Source organism: Diceros bicornis, chromosome 37 (assembly GCF_020826845.1).
Source record: "Diceros bicornis minor isolate mBicDic1 chromosome 37, mDicBic1.mat.cur, whole genome shotgun sequence".
NCBI classification, from domain to species: Eukaryota; Metazoa; Chordata; class Mammalia; order Perissodactyla; family Rhinocerotidae; genus Diceros; species Diceros bicornis.
The window spans coordinates 1,129,090-1,146,057 of NC_080776.1; the positions used below are offsets into that span (position 1 = coordinate 1,129,090).

The 16,968-nt window shown below is 35.4% G+C and overlaps 1 protein-coding gene across 33 annotated transcripts in view; it reads left to right on the forward strand.

The window, feature by feature from the left end:
- Positions 1–16,968, forward strand: part of MAP2 (microtubule associated protein 2) — a 284,984-nt gene that overhangs the window by 247,925 nt on the left and 20,091 nt on the right. For 10 of the 33 annotated variants that reach the window (XM_058532876.1, XM_058532885.1, XM_058532880.1 and 7 more), the window contains 6 exons: positions 6–212; positions 385–519; positions 3,677–3,738; positions 7,506–7,676; positions 8,608–8,755; positions 14,480–14,820. In XM_058532876.1, coding sequence (XP_058388859.1) covers positions 6–212; positions 385–519; positions 3,677–3,738; positions 7,506–7,676; positions 8,608–8,755; positions 14,480–14,820 — 1,064 coding nt within the window. The remainder of the gene's footprint in view (positions 1–5; positions 213–384; positions 520–3,676; positions 3,739–7,505; positions 7,677–8,607; positions 8,756–14,479; positions 14,821–16,968) is intronic. The other 23 variants (XM_058532887.1, XM_058532892.1, XM_058532888.1 and 20 more) reach the window with 9 other exon arrangements.

Here is a 16,968-nt window from a genome sequence, read left to right on the forward strand (position 1 = left end):
CACAGATGATGATAGGAGCGTCATGACAGAACAGTTAGAAACTATTCCTAAAGAGGAGAAGGCTGAAAAGGAAACTCGGAGACCATCTCTTGAAAAACATAGAAAAGAAAAGCCATTTAAAACCGGGAGAGGCAGAATTTCCACTCCTGAAAGAAAAATAGCTAAAAAGGAACCTAGCACAGTCTCCAGAGATGAAGTGAGAAGGAAAAAAGGTTCATTTCGCAATCACTTCTTTTAAAATGTTTTTGACTTAATTCATTATTGCTCTTTTGTAAAAGAAACTGCCTAACAGTGGTAGCTAATTATTCGTGAAATTTCGTTCGGTTTTGCTGCAAGTGTTTATTTTTTCCTGATGGTATGCTTTTTGTGTTTTCTTATTCATAGCGGTTTATAAGAAGGCTGAACTTGCTAAAAAAACAGAAGTTCAGGCCCACTCTCCCTCCAGGAAATTCATTTTAAAACCTGCTATCAAATATACTAGACCAACTCACCTCTCCTGTGTTAAGCGGAAAACAACAGGTGACTGTTCCGTTCTGCAATGTGGCTGGCAAACATAGACATGGATTTTTTTTTTTTTTTAATCTCATTACCGTAGCAGCTCCTTCATTTTGTTTTTCCTCCAAGAATCTCAGCAGTCATGAACGATTTCACTATTAAGTGTCTTGTATCATTGTTCTTTTTTTTCCCTCCCTGCAGAAGAGGTCATGACCACCTGTTTCTTTCTCATGCTCAGACTTAACAGTGATTGTATCTTGGCATTGTGCTCTAATGTCACGTTCTGGGGATTCCTATTTTCATTCTGTGTGTTTGGGTAGACGATGGCGATGAATATAACCGTGGTATGCATTCTCATTATTTTGCTTATTTATCTCCTTCATGCTTAAACCCATACGTATTTGTCCTATTTTCTATATTGTTACTGCCAAATCTGTTACTGATGTTGATGAATTGATTGAAAACCACCAAGAATGCATAGTGATTTTGAGATTGAAAATGAAAAGCAAATCTGGGGTAAAATTGTGGTTGAAAAATTACTTTGCTTTTGGATGAAAGGAAAAAAAGGAAAATGAAATTGTTTGGTGATCTCATCAGATTTTATTCCTCATATCCAAAATTAGCAAGACTTTCAGTCTACTACGCTATATCCGTTAGCTGACGTTTATTTCCTCGTTGAGATTTTCCTAAATGTGTTGGATCCAAACTGCTGAATTCTTCTATATAATTTAGTATTCAAAATTCTAAGATAAAACTCCTTCCTTCCGAATGTCTTAGAACTTGGGTTTACTTCTGTTTCACTACCTTCTTATTTTTCTGTCTTCTTCAAATATACTCGCTTTTTACTGTTAAAAAAAGTGGTGGAATGATGGAGTGAAACGTTACGAATCATAATAAAAACCCATTCAAACATCTATAATGCAAACTCTGTTCCTAAGTTTCAGGGCAAACTATTTATTTTCAGTGTATAATTACATTAGGATAATCTTAATTTAAAATGTATTTTATTTTAGCGTTTATTAAGTGGCACACTTGCAGTCTGCAAAAGAAGATAGCAAATTGCTGAGCCAGAAAGGAATTTTTTCCTTTCCATTATACATTAGAAGTGCCTTTATATAAATCTTTGGATCTTTAAAGGTTAAGAGCAGCATTAACCTTTGTAAGAAAAAGAAAGTCAAAGTAGTTGATGGTTTTATAATAGCCACAAAAAATTCCAGATGTTTTGTATTTGTGTTCTTCATGTGAGAATCACCTCATGTGCTTTCCCTGAAGAATTAGTATCTAGGGCCGGATTTGAAAGTGGAAGGCTTGTGATGATACCTGAACCTTGATGACAAAGGTTCAGGATGAGGAGTTCCTCCAAGTTAAGAGTTAGGAATTAATGTGACATTTCTAAATCTTGTATCACATCTTAGTTCATTTCCATTAAACTTGGAATTTTTCTTCTAGTTAGACAAGGACTTGGGCAGGCGGAATCTCTTAGTTTGGGCATAAAAATTCTATATGCTACCTGAAAGGCTGAAAGAATATATCGGGATTTTGGAATTTCAGAGGAAATGTCAAATGGTTTGGTGAAGTACCTACGTGTCATTGGTATTCAATTTACCACACTGAGAGTAAACTGCCTTTTTAATTCATTCATTAAAGGAAGTTTAGGATCTTTGGATTAAGTAGGACCTTCCTTTTTTCTATTGGAATATTGAGATACTCATAGAGAAAGCATATACCAAACATGAGCATCATTGACTTGAAGCAAACTATGTATGTCACAGAAATTTGAGATGTATCATAGAAATAGGGAGGGATCATTTGTACTGCTTCTTAAAAAAAAAAACTCAGTTCCAAAAATCTATGAATAATCTTACTAGCCAGTCCTAAATAGCATATTGTAGACAGTTCTAATTTTTTTGTTAGAGCTGCGTATGGTATATGAAACCTTGTTGAAACTTATTCAGAGTGCTGATAAGTATTTTTTTTCTGACGTTTTCTCTCTTATGAAAGAAAATTGAGGAGGAAATAATCACACAAGGTTGTTCCTTTCATTCTCTAAGCACAATTTTTAGTTTTATTTTTATTTATTTATTTTTTGTGTGTGAGGAAGATCAGCCCTGAGCTAACATCTATTACCAATCCTCCTCCTTTTTTTCCCTTTTTCTCTCCAAAGCCCCAGTAGATAATTGTATGTCATAGTTGCACATCCTTCTAGTTGCTGTATGTGGGAGCCGCCTCAGCATGGCCGGACAAGCGGTGTGTCAGTGCGCGCCCAGGATCTGAACCCAGGGCCGCCAGTAGCGTAGCGCGTGCGCACTTAACCGCTAAGCCACGGGGCCGGCCCCTAAGCACAATTTTTAAATAAGTATAGTTTTCCAAAACAAAGGATTGTTTTCAATCATAAGAGATTTTTAAGTCAGGTCAGGTAAGTCACGGACAGAAGATGTGCTGGAGATGATGGAGTTCAAAATCGAGACCAGAAGTATAAAACAGCAGCCAGAGAAACAGCAGTAACAGATGTGGCGCTAATTTCATCCAAGAGATGCATGTGCAGAACACGTTCTGTATCACTGGACTTAAAGTCCTCTCGTGTTTTCTCTTCTTGACAAGCTGTTTTTCTTCCCTTCTCATGTGGTGCGTTTCCCCTCAAACAAGTGTGTCCTTCATATTGTGAAATGAAGTGGTACAGAGGGAAAGGGGTTGGCTGACCAGGGCAGTTTGAATATAAAATGTGGAAATATCTATAGATATGCAAATGGCTACATAAAGAGGGTTTGGGAATCTCCATGAATGCTCTTTTACATCCTGCCAACCTTAGAAACCAATTTGTTCCCTTTTCCTTAAATTCTATGGCATTCAGTTACTATCCTGTGACTTCCGTTCTGAAGGATCTATCCTCATGTAACAGTAATTTACAAGCACATTGGTAACGAATAGAAGATTATTGATGTGCTTATCTGTGCTTGGTAAACACTGGGTTATATTGATTGGCACACGTTATAGTGGGAGCCACATGCTATCCTGTTATTATTCAGGTTTCTTTGGTTACTGAATTTGAGTCTCAAAATAAGCAAAATTCACTTTATATTAGTCTATTGACACAACTGAACATCCAAAAGGTTTTAAAAATGTGTTCATGTGGTTTTTAGCCACTAAGTTTGGGGTCGTTTGTATCTTCTCTTTCCAACAGCAGCGGGTGGTGAATCAACTCAGGCTCCCAGCATATTCAAACAGGCAAAGGACAAAGCCTCTGTGAGTACAATGACTTTTTTCTTTTTCTTCATTTGAAGTTCCCTTTGGTATTAGCGGCAACATTTTAATAACTTTAGATATAACTTAGACGTTAGATATTTACTCTTAAACATCATTTTACATCGTTCGCTCGCCCTGAGCGATTCTCGGTGGCCTTCAGGCGTGTCTTAACGTCTTCTTTTTTTTTTTTTTAATTTTGTTTATTGCAGTAACATTGGTTTATAACATTGTAAAAATTTCAGGTGTACATCATTGTACTTCTATTTCTGCATGGACTACATCATGTTCACCACCAAAATACTAATTACAACCCATCACCACACACATGTACCCAATTATCCCTTTCACCCTCCTCCCTCCCCCCTTCCCCTCTGGTAACCACCAATCCAATCTCTGTCCCTATGTGTTTGTTTATTGTTGTTATTATCTACTACTTAATGAAGGAAATCATACGGTATTTGACCTTCTCCCTCTGACTTATTTCACTTTGCATTATACCCTCAATGTCCATCCATGTTGTCACAAACGTCTTCTGAAATGATGTGATGGTGGTCGGAGAGGCAGAGCTGGGACTGAGGCTGCCTCTTCATTAGTGAGACAAAAACATAGGGAACAGCACGATGATCTGGCAAAAATGGGGAAGCCCAATTTAGTTACTTTTCTTAGAATCAAGATAAACCATTATCATCTACACTAAACCATTTTCTAGTACGTTTTCATTGTTGTTATTACAAAATAAGAATATGAGAAAACTGAACAATGTAGATGAGCATAGTAAGTAAAAACATGTTATAATCCCCTTATCTAAGGATAACTACAGTTGCCGTTTTGATGTAAAATCTTAATTTCTTTCTACGCGTTTATAGGTTTAATAACAAAAATGGAAACAGTGTGTATCCATTTTTTAATTAAATAGTAAACAGATTTCCATGGCATTAAACATTCTTGTACATCATTTTAATGACTACATAACCATATATTTTATTTATTTTCAGTGATACACTTAATCAGTTCCCTAGTATTTGACATTCAAACTATTTTTTTGTTATTTTAACAGAATTACTGTAGAAATCATTTTGGCTAAATCTATGAATGCATCTATATGCATTTCCTTAGGATAATTTTCTGGTAGTCAAATTGTTTCAAGAAGAAAGTCCATATTTAAAGTTTTTTCTACATATTGTCAAATTGTCCTCCAGAAAGGTTACTGACTTACCTGTCCTCCAGCTGTATCTGCGAGTGCCTGTGTTCACTGTTGTTAGTAGATACTCCTATGGTTTTTCTACATTTGCCAAGTTATGGAGATGAAATATCTTATTCTTTTAATTTGGTTGTATTAATGATGTTTAACTTCTTCATATGTTTAGAAATATTCTGTGTTTCTTCTTTTGTGAATTTTATTTTTTATACTGTGAACCATATTTTTTTAAACTTCCGAAAGACCAAAGCCAACACAAAGTATTGTACTGCTTTCTAATTGAAAGACAAATTAAAAAACTACTAATGAAATCCTAAAATTATAACAATAATTTGAATAATGTTAACTAGTAGTGTATCACAATGTTCTGGGTCTGAGCCATCATATATGATACGTAAATCACAGTTCCTTCCTTAGCTTTCTAAAAACTAGTAAGATTTTAAACTTCCACTTTTTATTCATTGTGAAAAATAGGAATTCATTTCCAGTGACATCCAAGCCTTTTATATCATCTTGAACCCAAGGGTTTATGTTGATAAAAACATATATATATTTGACTTTTATATAAGTGTTTTCAGACATACTCTTGAAACATATGGCAAGCAATGGAATCTCTTTATTGCTTTGGTAAATACTAGTCTTTATTTTGATCACAGTGTGATTTCAAGATTTGTGTCTCTTCACCTCTGTTTCTGATGGGGAACTAGTGAGTTGTGGTGGTGAAGAGCATGGCTGTGAAATAGACCAGGTCCAAGTGTTGAATATTTATTAGCTATGTGATCTTTTTCTGCCTGTGTCTTAATTTTCGAAAAATAAGGGGAGGAGTAAAAATTCCTGTATCATAAGTTAGTTGTGAACATTAAGTATGGTCATTTTATAAAACAGTACACTGTGTGATGTCGAGAACATAATTTTTATTCAATAAACAGTGATAGCTTACTATTATTATTTGGAAGGTGGAAGTCTTTAGGATCAAATATAGAAAGTAAGTCTGAGTTTTCCCTTGTTAGGAAAAGAATTTTTAAGTGGACATTGAAGAACCTTTAGGAAATTTTCAAATCCCTTGGTCCTCAAGTAACTCAGCAGGAATTGGCATTCAATGCTTACACTTAGGACAGAAACCATATATGTCTTCTAGCACAAAACTAACTTTTTTCCTTGTAAATCCCTATCTCGTCTTTCTGAAGGAAAGAGATTAGGCCACCATTCTTTCTAACTTTTTCTCATTTAACATCCTCTTTTTCCCTTCTCTGTAACCTCATTCTCTTCCTATAAGTTTCTGAGAAGCCCAAGATTAACTCTTATTTATCTCTGATATTCAGTCCTTCCATCAGAACAGTTCTCTTTGATTTTTCATTTTATCTTGGTTGTGAACCTTCATTTCATTTGGGTTTTTCGTTTGTTTGTTTTATTTTGTTTTTGTTTTTAGCATGGGATTAGTAGTTGTCTTTCATAATTTGAGGCAATCCCGTGACTCCGTTTTTCTTTCCTATATCACACTTTTGAAATTCACTATTTTGTGGGTAGCATCAATCAAAAAGACTGACTTGTGCTGACCCAGTTACACTTCCCACTCAGGGTGCTGGGTCTGTAAAACAATAAGTGATCCCTGCAGGCTGTGAAGATGTATGCCTCTGTTGAAGTGGCTATTGCGGCTAAAGCTTCAGATAAAAAAAAATCTCAGTTTCAACTGCTATTTTTGTAACAGCTAAATCATATTAATTATTTGAAGATAAAATCTCCTTGGCTTTGTCAAACTTGTCTGTATTTGTAACAGAGTCTCCCATGAGACATGTGCATACGAGCAGAGCTTTCTCCAAAAGCCGTACACATTCAACCCACTTACATATACTTGCCGTCAATCTCTTCAGGGATTATCAACCCCTGGAAATTAAGTCTTGTAATTTTTGTGGGCAATCTCTTCAGTGCTGACTTTCGTTTTTAGGATTTATCGCACATCATACAAAGTATAGTCCATGCAGTAAAATGTTATTAATTCTGTGGTATAACTTTGTCCCCAGTATGCATTTTACTCATAAAATGAACTCAGTATCTATAACCTCTGCGATTTTCTGATGAAATCAATGTAGATAATCTGAAAATACGTTTTCTCAACTTTAAAAGAGTATTTTCCATTATTAGGCCTTAAATATATCTTGTTCTAAAGTTTTTAAAATGTGATCAAGATATCAATTATATGTATACCTTAAGGGCTATGTTTGTTAAAGGAACAATTCCAACAGTCTCTCAAGATATTTTTCCAAATATGGTATCATTGTAAGACCTATGGATTAATCACAGACCTTATACATAGAATCCATAAAGAATATTTTAATCTATATTCTCATATATGAGTATTCTTAAGTTAGGTCCAGTTAACAAAAGACGTTCAGTGAGAATCTCTTGTTCCCAAATATACATCTCTATCATTGATTACAGCCATTTATCATGTGTTCTCGTTAAAAGTAGATGTTTAATTTCTTATATGTTTATACGTTTTTTCTTTATTTTCCTTTTGCTTCATTGTTTGGTTTATTTTGTGTTTTTGTTTGCTTTCTTTCATGGCTAGAGTTCTACCTTGTCAAAGATTCCTGCCTTACAGGGCAGCACAAAGTCCCCAAGACACAGCCCAGCCTGCCCTAGCACCACTAAAAGGGCTACATTTTCTGACGGTGTTTTAATCCGGCCCACCTCAGAGGGCTCCACAGACTGCTTGGCATACTCAGAATCAGGGGACAAGGTAAGGCAGGGGTCAGTCCAGGTGCGGAAAGGAAGGGAACAGGGCACAAGCCAGTAAACGTGTGAAAGCAAAGAATTTAAATTCCAAGGTGTTTGACATATAAACAATAGACCTGATTAAAAACAAATACAAATTAAAAGTTTCAATAGTTGTGAACAGTCTCATCATTTAAAAAAAGAGAAAATGTCTTTTTTAGTTGTACCATTCATAATTAATTATTTATTTGATAGTTAATAAAATTTCAATACAAATGAAATATATTCTATGTAATATTACACGTAGCATAATACCATATACTCTAATAAGAACAGGTTACATTATATATAATAGATCATTTGGACTCAGCATCAGACAGGATTTAAGCTACCTCTGCTACCTACCAACTCAGTGACCTTGAAAAAATTACATAAACTGATTAAACCTGTTTCCTCAGCTATAAAATGCACATAATGTTTTGTGGTAAGAATTAAATCATAAATAGATGTAAAGTGCTTAGAGTTCCTGGCACAGAAATGCACAGTATACGGTAGTGGTCCTTGTTAAATATTATGCATACAATGCCATACTGCCTGTCCTTTCTGGTTCATAAATTATCACGCAATGAAGATTTTTCAGTAAAATTATTAATTTACTGGAGATTACTTGAGTAAATTCATTTTACCCATGTTATCATTTAGAATTTGAATTTCACAATCAATTATTAGCACTAACTCCAAAATAATATATTTTTATAAAACCTTTAGGCAAAGAGGAACTTTTTCTAAAAGTGTTGAAGTAGAAACACGTGTAAGTATATGAAGTTCAGTAATGTGTATTAGAAGAAGTTCATCTATCTGCACAGGAGGCAAAACAGCACGAGCAGTGTAATCACTTTGTAGAGTTAGAGTAAAGAGTCACAAGAACCCGTTGTTCTTTGGTTTTTCCTAATCAGGATGGAGTACCCAGGAGCCCGGAAAAGCGCTCTTCTCTGCCGAGACCTTCCTCCATTCTCCCTCCCCGCCGAGGTGTGTCAGGAGACAGAGATGAAAATTCCTTTTCTCTCAACAGTTCTATCTCCTCTTCAGCACGGCGGACCACTAGTAGGTTTATTTTGGTTTGGCTTCTTTTTCGATCATTTAAAAAAAATCCTCAAGTGGAGTAGAGCTTATAATGTATTTATATTTGACATTTCCAAATAAAACATGCATTAAAAACAGATTATATTTGTCCTAAGAATCAGAAAATCCAGACTATCAATGGGTCCGAAACAGCTGTTTGAGTCAAAACGATTGATGGAGAAATGAGTAGTTACTGCCTTATTATCCATTAAATAGGACTGAAATAAAGGTATTTTTCTCAGAATATATTTTTTTCTCTTCTTTCACATTTAGAGTAAAAAAGAAAATTCAAAAGAAGTGATTAGTAGAGAAAACCAATAGTCATGGATTTTTAAAATATATATCTATATAAGCTTAACCCTTGTTAGAATTCCAAGTCCTAAAATCTAACTAGAAAGTCAACAGTCAAAACCTCAGATCTTGCTCAGTTTACTAAGAATTTGCATTCCAATGAGGCTGCAAACATAACATGTTCTGTGCAGTAGCTTCAATTTCTTTTGATTGATGGCCCATAAAGCACTGGTTGGCAATTATCACTGTTTATATGAGAATATAGAATGTTCCAATCAGTACTCACTTATATGTTGTGTTGCTACCAAGAAATCTAGTAATTCAAGTTATTTTCATAAATATGTTTATATCACAACAAAAATAGCTACCATTTATTGAGCACATATAGATGCTAAAATCTTTTATTTTTTTGTGGAAGATTGGCCCTATGCTAACATCTGTTGCCAATCTTCCTCTTTTTCTTTTTTCTCCCCAAAACCCCAGTACGTAGTTGTGTATCATAGTTATAGAGTTGTCGCTCTTCTATGTGGGATGCCGCCTCAGCATGGCTTGATGAGTGGTGAGTAGGTCCCCACCCAGGATCCCAACCAGTGAACTCTGGGCCGCCGAAGCGGAAAATGCAAACTTAACCACTACCGGGCCAGCCCCAGATGCTAAAATCTTAAGACATGTTTTTCACTCAATTTAATTAACAATGCTAATAGTTAGGTATTAATAATCTCATTGTCTATTGATGAGAAAATTGACCTTTTAGAGAGGGTAACAAGTCCAATGCTACACAGCTAGTAGGTGGTTCAGTTTGATTTTCAGCCTGCTGATGAGTTCATAACCTGCCCTCTTAATGTCTTTATATTTATTTGGAAGAAATAGTACTAGAGAACTGCTCTGTAGAATTACTTAGAGAATGGTATCTCTGTCATTGAAAATCCATTACAAAATGGTGGAAATTGCTACGACTATCACATCATAGTTGATTTCACCACTTATTTTTTAAATATTTAATAATAATTGGTGCACTTCGAATGTGACTATTTTGTATGATACTTAAACAGCGTTTTTGCCTACAGTGAAAGTGTTCATTATAATTAGAGCAATTGTGCTGTACACCATTTGGTTTCCTGAAGCATTAACATCTTTCGAAATATGTGCTTCGAACACTTTAAAATCACTTAAACTCTTTTTTACCTTCGCAAAAATAAAGTATTCAAATGAACTAGCAAGGAAAGCATTTAAGAGTTAGTAATCTCCAGAGAAAAGACTTGAACTCCAAATGTCTGGAGTTGGAATTGGGCATCAGCAATAGCCCCAGCGATGCTGAGACAAGACAGAGTCAACAAGTGCTCCCCAGAGGCACACCTTGAATTGTGCTTGTATTTGTTGCTATGGAAGCAAAATGGCACTTTTCTCCATCAATCCACATCTTCAAGCCACTGTGCTCTGCCTCTTAAAATGTGTCCGTATATAAACTGCTTTTTATGTTCTGAGCCAATTCTATTTTGACTTTCTAACTTTACTTGCATTCGTAAGCATATTGCATTGTATTATTTGGTAATGAACATAACTGATACTCTGATAATCTGAAGACGCAGGATCTCTGTTTTCTCTACATAGCAATAGCTAAAAGGCATTGGGACAATTAGCAGAGCAAGCAGTTTGCCTCTTCCCATTTGCCTGTCATCTCCTTCAATGCACACAGGAATGTTCTGGCATTTTGTACAGCTGTTGAAAAGATTTGAAAGAAAATGCTGTGCAGGGAGTTCATTTAGCCCAAAAGGAGGGAAAGACATTGTCATTGAAGAGTTGACAAGATAAATAAGAACACAGTTTAATAAAGTAACTCGTAAATATTTTTTTAATTGTTTTAGTATCTTAGATTTAACTTTCTTATTCAGAACAAATAGAAAACACTCAAATTTGTCATTTTGATGACTAGAACATAATTCATTACAATAAAAATGGATCATATCTATGAACAGCAGTGTTACGAGCTTAATACTTGTGGTTTTTCCTTATTCTCTGGATGTAACACAAAACCTTCATCCTTTACTTTTCCAAAGCTTAAATCTGTCTTCTAAGAGTATAGAAATAATTCTTACTTTTAAAAAATTATATTTCTTTTGGTAAAAATTGTTATGCACATCCAAAATATTGCTTCGGCTCAGTCTCCATGAAGTAAAAAACACCTCAGCACACTTTGATAAATTCTGAATCAAACTCATACCATTAAAAAAGAAAATACGTTGAACTGCGACGGTGTGCAGCCCCCATGAGAGCACCAGTGCTGGGTATAGTGGCAAATAATACTGAGAAGATCCCTCTCCCCAAACACCTGAGCTCCTCAAAGGTGATGAAGTCATGAAGAAAACATTTGAGGAAGAAATAAGGTTTCTGAAGAGATTTTTCAGAAAGACGGTGACTGACTCAAGCCTATGTCGAAGACTCAGTCCATGAACAAAATTTGTAGCAAGGAAGCTGCAAAAAGCCAAGTTAGGTGTGACTGTATCATCTTGGCCTTGAAATGTCATTTTTGTGGGAAGCAATAAAAATCACAGAAGGTACACTAATTTATCACTATATTCTTCTCGTATCCTGTTTCATATTGTCACTTGAAAAGTCCACCTTATGTTAAAAAACCAAAAGAACACGGGGCAACTTTGCCTTGATGTGTGAAAACTGTTCACTGAAAGAGAAAGTAAAATCGTTCTGTGTTTCTCCAGGAGCCTGAACCTAGACCATGGGATAGATTTACTTTGTCTGTAGATGACAGTTATCTCAGAAGCTCTCTTGAGCTCACTGCTTGTAATAGTTAAGCAAAGAATAATTGCCCCCCTTCTTAGGAAGAACTTTCTGCACTGATGATCAGTTGCATTAGATGACTCAAGATCCATTTCACTCCATCGATTTTACAATTAATGAGTTATATCTTTATCCTCTATAAAATTTCTAGAAAATTCATTGATTTTAGAAAGTACACGTACTCAGTAGTAAGAAATAAAAATCATGCCCTTCTATAAAATACCAAAAAAAGAGGTGAAAGAATGTTTATAATAAATGTAAACAATGTAAATAAGTGTTCTATTATTGGAATAGGTGTATTATTTTAATAGAAAAGATTTTTAGAGTTAATAGAAAGTTAAAACAAATATTAAGAAGCTAAATATCGCATCTGGCTTAGAATTTAGTATCATCTGGGTAAATGAGCCTCAATGTCCTCATTTTTAAATTAGAAATAATAAGAGCTGCCTCTAACTATTGTGTATGTTTAGTTATCAAATGTTTGGTATTCACAAAAGTGCTTTGAAATCTGTCAAGTGTTGTACTCTTATTTATGTCATTATTCTTTTTTTTATTTAATTTTTTGTTTATTGCAGTAACATTGGTTTATGATATTGTAAAAATTTCAGGTGTACATCATTGTACTTCTATTTCTGCATGGACTACATCATGTTCACCACCAAAATACTAATTACAACCCATCACCACACACATGTACCCAATTATCCCTTTCACCCTCCTCCCTCCCCCATTCCCCTCAGGTAACCACCAATCCAATCTCTGTCCCTATGTGTTTGTTTATTGTTGTTATTATCTACTACTTAATGAAGGAAATCATACGGTATTTGACCTTCTTCCTCTGACTTATTTCACTTTGCATTATACCCTCAATGTCCATCCATGTTGTCGCAAATGGCTGGACGTCATCGTTTCTTATGGCTGAGTAGTATTCCATTGTGTATATATACCACAGCTTCTTTATCCATTCGTCCCTTGATGGGCACTTAGGTTGCTTCCAAGTCTTGGCTATTGTGAATAAAGCTGCAGTGAACACAGGGGTGCATGTACCTTTACAAATTGGTGTTTTCAAGTTCTTTGGATAAATATCCAACAGTGGAATAGCTGGATCATATGGTAGTTCTATGCTTGATTTTTTGAGGAATGTCCATACTGTTTTCCATAGTGGCTGCACCAGTTTGCACTCCCACCAGCAGTGTATGAGAGTTCCCTTCTCTCCACATCCTCTCCAACACATGTTGTTTCCTGTCTTGTTAATTATAGCCATTCTGACGGGCGTGAGGTGATATCTCATTGTAGTTTTGATTTGCATTTCCCTGATAGTTAGTGATTTTGAACATCTTTTCATGTGTCTGTTGGGCATCTGTATATCTTCTTTGGAGAAATGTCTGTTCAGGTCTTTTGCCCATTTTTTAATTGGGTTGGTAGTTTTTTTGTTGTTGAGATGCATGAGTTCTTTATATATTTTGGAGATTAAGCCCTTATGAGAAGTATGGTTTGCAAATATCTTCTCCCAATTGTTAGGTTGTCTTTTCATTTTGTTGATGGTTTCCTTTGCTGTGCAGAAGCTTTTTAGTTTGATGTAGTCCCATTTGTTTATTTTTTCTATTGTTTCTCTTGCCCGGTCAGGCGTGGTGTTTGAAAAGATGTTGCTAAGACCCATTATTTTTTTAAAAAAGCATTTGAATGGCATTCAAAAACACTTTTAAAAAGATAATATGAGAGAAACATAGTGTAGGAAAATGGGGAGAAAGGAGTTAAATGATCAAACAAGGCTAACGTCAAGTTGAGGCAAAGAAATGCCCTCACAATATCCTGTATAATTGACAGTGATTACTGATTTGACTTCAAACTGCCAAACTAGTAATGAAGGTAGAGGAGAAGACACAATCAGGTACAAGATCCACTGTGAATATATTGTTAAAACATCCTACTTTTCTAAGGAGAGAAATAGACTTTTTTTTTAGTATTAAGATCTGAGACGAATTTCCTTATAAAGGAAATGCCTGATATTGTAGAACAATGTATGACATAATTGAATGGCTTTCAATAAACGCATTTGCAACTCACAGTGCTCCTCCCTATAAGCTGAGGGAGTAACATGGAAACGCAATCCAGTAAATAACCTTCTATGCAGGCCAAAATTATGTACTTAAATACACAGTTTTATGTTGTATGTCCACTTGGATCTTGGAATGGGATACACAGAATAGTGATACCACAGAGGAATGAATGGTCTGCATGTCATTCAAGGAATCTTCAGTAAATATGAGCCCACACAGAACATTAAGTGCAGACTCTCTGCAGCTAAAGGCAGATCGGTATGCCTTAATGATCACACAAGTAGAAAATAGCATTTGACACATTCATAATGAGAATTAAGAAGAAGAAATCAGGAAAGCCCAAGTTTTATCCTTGCATTGATAGCAATGCATGCTCAAAAAAATGTCAGCAGGTTATGAGCCTAACAAAAGGAGGCTGTCACCTTTTTGAGCATTGGTGTAATCCATAAATATTCTAAAGGCTTTAGAAATGTGATGTATTATGAGTTCTCACACTCTATGGGAAGACGGATGCCTTGAGGAGAACTTGCTGATGCTATGGTTTTGTTTGTTTATGTAGGGTCAGAGCCAATTCGCAGAGCAGGAAAAAGTGGCACTTCGACCCCCACTACCCCTGGATCAACCGCCATCACTCCTGGCACCCCACCTAGCTATTCTTCACGCACACCAGGCACTCCTGGAACCCCTAGCTATCCCAGGACCCCTCACACACCAGGAACCCCCAAATCTGCCATCTTGGTGCCGGGTGAGAAGAAAGTCGCTATCATACGTACTCCTCCCAAATCTCCCGCTACTCCCAAGCAGCTTCGGCTTATTAACCAACCACTGCCAGACCTGAAGAACGTCAAATCCAAAATCGGCTCGACAGACAACATCAAATACCAGCCTAAAGGGGGCCAGGTAAGAATGACATGAACATATATTTGCTGCCAGAAGTAAAATCCCACTACTTGTTATGTTGCCTTCCTCATATTATACGCTAGCAGTTCTTCCAATGAAAGGAAGGTGGAGATATTAAAGAGTTACTGGTTAAGATTCATTGCTAAGCGTTTAAACCTTGTCTGAGAAAGCTAGCTCATAAAATATGGTGACAATCACATGACATGTCCATTCCTTCTGGTTATCATTAGCTAAAAATTGTGTTAATCCATGTAGGAGAATCTTTCAGTTGACTGCCTAACAGATCTTTTCTGAATATATCTCTATTGCCTTGTGGATTTTAACTTAAGAGATTAAAGTTACATTTCTGATATGATTTTGAGAGTTCTATTTTAGATCCTGACTGTGGGGTCATTTGACTATCTTTTAGTGATTCCACTTTTATCTCCTTCCTTCTTCCCCAAGGATTTCCTATGATGTCTTCTACCGTTTCCCCAAGTCATTCCAAAGTCAAGGCATGGTTCACCAAGTTTCTTCTCTGGCTGCTATTGCCTAAACATTGCACAGGGTACATATTCATGAACAACATTCATTCATCAACATCATGTTGATAATAAATATTTCTGTATGGTTCTAATGAATAAAATTGTTGTATTGGAACTTCCATTTAAGATTAACACCTTTGACTAAAGTTATTAGTAAATCTTCAGAGCAAATATTCACATCTTTCCAGCCCGGAGCTTGGAGTTCCGCCTTGACCTGAGTGAACCCTGCTTACACACTATATGTTTGGACAAAGCAATTAGCCTGGAAGGAGACAATACAAATATCATTTAATGTTTCCCTTGTGATCTACCCATGGGTAGTTCGACTTTTCTTGTCATTGAAGAGATAAAACACCCGTCCTTGAAAGAAAGAAAGCAAAAATTTCCTTTGTACATGAACAAGCTTGAAATGCCCTTTCAATATCTGAAGAAAACTTTTCTCTTTAACCTCAATATTCTTTTCTGTCACTCTTTTTCTTGTCTCTTATATTGTCTGCTACTGATTTCTGGTATCCCTCCTTCATGCCAAAGAAAATTTTCAGGCAGGTTTAGAAGAAAGATCTTGCCAAAATATGAGGCTATCAAGGACTCCTACTTACTGTTGAAACAAAAATTCAATGTTGCTTCTTCCTTTAGCGAAAAACCTCTTTGCTGTCTCATTGTGATTCTGTTCAAGGAAGCCCAAGGAACTAAGAAAGATCAACCTAAGGAGGGAGGGAGGACTCAATGTGCCCTTTTCAGAACAACTATAACATTCTATGATAATATACTCATAGAAAGATGCTTTTTCATAGAAAGGTGTTATTAAAATTATGGGCTACAAGAAACCTTTTTCAAGCCAAAAAAAAAAAAGCATTCTACCAAATTTAAGCCTATAATTCCAAAAGTCTTGTACTATTCTAGCGTTCATCAGTTATGTACATCCAAGAGAAAGAAATATTTGGGACCTTTTAAATATATCCAAATGTCATTATTTTTATATTTATACATAAATAATTTAAAAGAGTAACTTGAATAAAATCAATTTAGTACCACTTTGAAAGTTTATCATTTTAGCCTTTGGTGAGATATCTCTTAAAATAGAGTAATTATTATATATATTTAAAATCAATTCTCTTTTTATAAATATCCCCATGTCCCAGTATTCTCCTTAACTAAATGTGTGACTATCCTGGAAAATATTGATACTTAAAAGAATCTGTTTCCTCTTAGAATGACAAGGGAATATAAATTGTCTATAAGATATTTTATTGAAACTAAAAAGAAAATTTAATGAAAGGGGAATAATTATTGATATAATTTGACATAGAAATTTTACAATATATGATTTTGTTCAAAGGAGTCCTCAAGGTAGAGAGGCCAAAAGAGTGGTTTTAGCCTCAGCTTTGCCAGAATCACTAAAGTTAAACCAATCTAAAAAATATGAAGACTGATTTGTTTCCTGTTTCTGCTTCTTTATCATATCTGGTTGTGACTATTTCTATGTCTAATTTTAACTGACTTCTACTATGTTTGGTAATTCATAAAATTGATATAAAGACGTCCTACTCTTTTGAGTTGAAGTAACACTGCCCCAGAGATTATGGTAATTAAGGACTAGTAAGGACATATGATGCAAAAATTA